The sequence below is a fragment of the Melitaea cinxia genome, chromosome 5 (assembly GCF_905220565.1).
Source record: "Melitaea cinxia chromosome 5, ilMelCinx1.1, whole genome shotgun sequence".
In the NCBI taxonomy this organism is placed as follows: domain Eukaryota; kingdom Metazoa; phylum Arthropoda; class Insecta; order Lepidoptera; family Nymphalidae; genus Melitaea; species Melitaea cinxia.
This window is the reverse complement of record NC_059398.1, coordinates 18,919,657-18,924,582: the sequence shown is the minus strand read 5'-3', so window position 1 is coordinate 18,924,582 and position 4,926 is coordinate 18,919,657. Positions and strand designations below refer to the sequence as shown.

The window sequence follows — 4,926 nt, the reverse complement described above, 5'->3', positions numbered from 1 at the left end:
TTACTTGACGCTTTTTTCGTCGACCTACGTTGTATTATACCACATAACTTTCTACTGGGTGTACCGATTTTGATAATTCTTTTTTTGTTGGAAAGGGGATATCCCTAGTTTGGTACCATGATAAGGAAACCAGGATCTGATGATGGGATCCCAGAGAAATCGAGAGAAACTCTTGAAAATCCGCAATAACTTTTTACTGGGTGTATCGATTTTGATAATTTTTACTTTAATCGAAAGCTGATGTTTATCATGTGGTCACATATAAATTTTATCGAGATCTGATAACTACTTTTTGATTAATCTTTGATAACGCGTATTTACTTGACATTATTTTCGTCACCTTACGTTGTATTATACCTCATAACTTTTTACTGGGTGCATCGATTTTGACGTTTCTTATATAAATTAAAAGCTACTATTCGTCACGTGGTCCCATTCAAATTTAATTGAAATTTGATTCGTAATTTGTGAGTTATATCTAATATTGCGTATTTACTTGACGGTTTTTTCGTCACCCTACGTTGTATTATACGTTATATCTTTTTACTGGGTGCACTGATTTTGATCTTTTTTGTATAAATCAAAAGCTAATACTTGTCATGTCGTCCGTTTTAAATATGATTGAGATATAATGAGCAATTTTTGAGTAATCTTTGATGACACGTATTTACATGACGATGTTAAGACGACTGTGGTCATGTTCAATACTTTGCCACAACGCCATCTATCAAAATTTAATGAAATTACTTCGTTCACTATCGATCAAATTACAATATTCCACTAGAGTAGAGAGTAGCAATTTATTCGTTATAAATATATTTGAGCTTTTAATTTTTGAGTTATCGCTAATACTGGGTATTTACTTGGCTATTTTACGTCGACCAACGTTATATTAACCTCATTACTATTTTACTGGGTGGACCGATATCGATGATTCTTTTTTTAATCGATAGGTGGTGCTTGTCATGTGGTCCCATTTAAATATAATTGAGATTTGCCTCGAACTTTTTGAGCTATATCTGATATGGCGTATTTACTTGACTGTTTTTGGAGTTTTCTCCTTAAGAATCGATTTTCATTTAAGGCCCCGGAATGAAAAAATTGAACAGTAAAATCTACTGAACGAATGACCTTGTTAGAGATGGCGTTCAGACGTTTTCTAATAACGCAATTAGGTTCCGATAGATGGCGTTATTGCATTCATTTATTTACAATTTGATATAGTAATAATATATTTCTTAGACTAGTAAGCCTTTTTGTGCCTATTTAGACAGTTAATCTGAAGGGGTAAACTCCAGTCGTGCATCGGAGCTGTGTGAAAACATGAACATTACATATTTTTAATAAAAAAGACATAAACCGTAATTCAATATAAATCCGCTTCAACTAAAAAACCCGCCGTAATAAGCGATGTCAGCGCTTCGCGCGAATCGACGACGGGCCTTTTATGAAATTTCTGCCTACAATCGCTAACAAAATGTTAGAAATAACAGTAGAACATTATATAATTCTACAATTTTATAATGTCGCGTTATATGGAATACGAACAAAGTATTACTATTTTTTCGTCGATCTACGTTGTACTACTCTGCGATGTAATTGAAGTCGGTTTTTTTTTCGTTTGCGAGCAAACACAATTATTCGTATTATCATATTCTTGTTAATTTACACTAGTAATTATTGACCTATTAACTTCCAAGTATAGATGACATTTGAAATACAAAATAGAAACTATCCCATAGGTGGTGGTACAGAAACAGCGACGAACGACAGCTCGCCTGCCGACAGCTTCCAGCCCCACCGTCGTGATGCCTTGCACGAATATGGTACAGTTATTTTTTTATACGAATTTTAGCCTATTTTTACAAAAGTGGTAATTATCCGTTGCGTGCATTCCATATAGGTAGAAAAGCACTGCCTACCTTGTCGTGTTACTAAAAATGATATATAAAACATGAACATTACATATTTTTGAAAAAGACATAAACCACAATTCAATTTAAATCTGCTTCAATTGAAAAACCCCGCCGTCATATATACGATATCAGCGCTTCGCGCGAATCGACGATGGGCCTTTTATAAAACTTCTGCCTACAATCGCTAACAAAATGTTAGCAATGACAGTAGGACATTATATATGTATAATCCTACAATTTTATAATGTCGCGCGTCATATGGAATACAAACAAAGTATTGTGTTTTTAACATTGGTCGGTTTAACAATGACAAGAGGCACAGCTTAAGAATAACCTGTCAAATCAAATTGACTTGAACGGCTTTTGACACGGTCGCATATTATCATCCACCATCCGAATCATTCCAGTTTCCACAGAGTAATATTATGACAATTCAATTTGAATTTTTCGTTAACTAATTAATAGTGTTATCAATGATTTCCTATGTTTGACACAAACGAAATTATCAGAGTGCCGGCTTTATGATGTCAACCAGTAACTGATTTGTTTGATAACTATCAGTGGGTTGCTGTACGTGTATTTGTATGCCTGCATTATAAGTATAAATACACTTTACGTGTCCAATAATTTTCTTGTCTGTTCTTGAAATTATCTAAAATCCTCTATTCTCAACAAAATTGAAATAAATTAGGAAAAAATTGCGAGAAAGTAGGTGCAGTGTGGCTGTTCATTTTTTTTTTGACTGCCTACCCTGTCTAAAAAGTTTATGCACGCCACTGGTGATTATAGAATAATTACTAATTAAAAAACATGTGGGTATAGCAGGTACGTATTTGAGAACCACTTTAGGGTAAGGATAGTTGTAGCCTACATACCGGTGGTTGGAAGTTCGATTCCCACTCGAAGATTATATTTGTATTCGTATAAATATTGAAATCTGTAGACAGCAGCGGAGCAACTTGGTGGTTTAAAACTGACCCTTCTCTTTTTTGTTTTTACTTTTCTTTATTTTATAACTTTCATATATACAAGTAATTTCCAGTCCCAAGGCAATCTAAAGCTGACTAAATAATCAAATAATCAAATAAGGCTTACGAGTCGGAATAATAGACTTTAGAGGTTTGACAAGCAAGTATCTAAAGTTAACGGTGGAACATTCCATCTAATCTATTCTAAATTTGAATATTAGGCAGGTGGCGAGAACAACGCTGTTCCGGCCGCCGTGCTTTTAGCTTGTCCTGCTTTTGCTGCTCTACATCAACAATCGTAAGTTTTTGGTACCTCAGTTAACTGTTACGGGATGGTGAACATCTTGTGCGATACGGGTTTTAAATAGATTAAAAGCCAAAACTTAAAAAAAAAGCAAGCTTTTATTTTAAATGCGCTAAAAAGAATCAATTTAACTCATCTTTCATCCTTTACGTAATGTTAAACATCTATCTTTACAGCAGATCTCGATCCCTCCACGAGCCAGACAGAGCCAGAGTCAGCTTGTTTGAATATTTCCACGATTCCCTTACCAACAGCTGAAGTTTCTTGCCATTCGTTTTTCGATCCCGCAGATAACTCTTCTAAGGAACATCCCTCCCAAAAGTTTGGAAAATCAGCTAAATTCGTATGTGTCATCCCGGGACACAGTGTAATGACACGAACGCCCGATTTTTCAAAATTCTTCTCATGCCCGATAGATTTCGAGAAGCCAATCACCGCGGCCTTGGAGGCGTGGTAATACGGTGACAACTGAGTTATTCTGTAGCCGAATATCGAGGACACGTTGATGATGGTACCACCTTTACCACCATTAGCTAAACTCATGTTTTTGTAAAATTTTACCGTCCATTCCATGACGGCGATTGAATTAATGTTCATAGTTCTTTTGATGTTTTTCTCATCGAGAACACCGGCATTGTTGACGAGGATGTCGACATATTTATGGTTCTTTGTGATCGTTTCGTAGATGTTTTCCAAATCGTCTAAAACATTACATTTGTAGAAGACTACTCTGCCGTCCCCATACTTCTGTTTCAATTTTGCACACTCTTCGTTTCCCTTGACTTCGTCCATATCAAGAATGATCGCCAATTTTACTCCTTGTTCCAGGAAACTGGTGACCATAGCCAGCCCAAGGCCATTGGCAGAACCAGTCACTGCTGCAATTTTTCCTTGAACCTCACGATCCATGTTTGTTTCGACAAAAATTGATATAAACTGACGTAAAACATTATGTATTGACATATACAATGAGATAAGATAAGTAGGTGTAAGAGGTGCATTTAGGGTACCTTCGTAAGCAGTGATAAGAACCACATTATGTTTATATGTTAGCTGTGCCCGCGACTTTGTCCGCGTGGAATGTAACAAAAAAACATTGTTCAGTTCGCAGATTTATAAAAAAAAAAATTCTCAAATAAAAGTAGCCTAAGTTACTCCTTATTACATCAGCTATTTGCCAGTCAAAGTCCCGCGAAAATCGGTCCAGGCGTTTCAGAGACAGACAGACAAAAATTGTAAAAAATGTATTTTGGTATATGTACCTGTATACATCCATTTGCATTTGTAAAAAGCGAGGTTGATCCTAAAGGGTTGAAAATTTAGGGTTGTATGTATTTTTTAATTTTGTATCATAAAAAATTAAAAAAAATATCTAAAAATTAAAAAAAAAAGTTAGGAGTGAAAATTTTTTTATTTGTATGTAATTATTTTTATTTTATTATGATTTGGCGTTGAAAAATACATACAACCCTAAATTTTCACCCTTCTACCACCAACCCCTATTTTTAAATAACGTTTAACGACAAGACAACGTTTGTCGAGTCAGCTATATATATATATATATTGACTAAATAAGTTCGTATGAGTCAATAATAAAAGTTTTTGAACCTAAGAAGTAAGGACGCCGACATATTGTTTTCTCGAATGTTCTTGTTTATTGTATGTTTGAAATTCATTCATGAACTTCACATTCGCGTAACAAAAGAAAACAATATGTTGTTGAAACAACTTTTTCGGA

At 34.8% G+C, this 4,926-nt stretch overlaps 1 protein-coding gene across 1 annotated transcript; it reads right to left on the bottom strand.

The window, feature by feature from the left end:
• Window positions 1-3,271: 3,271 nt before the first annotated feature.
• On the bottom strand, window positions 3,272-4,120 carry LOC123654122 (15-hydroxyprostaglandin dehydrogenase [NAD(+)]-like). The gene has a single exon (XM_045590078.1). It carries the CDS (start codon window positions 4,095-4,097, stop codon window positions 3,345-3,347), a length of 753 nt encoding a protein of 250 aa, XP_045446034.1. The 5' UTR covers window positions 4,098-4,120; the 3' UTR covers window positions 3,272-3,344.
• Window positions 4,121-4,926: the final 806 nt, after the last annotated feature.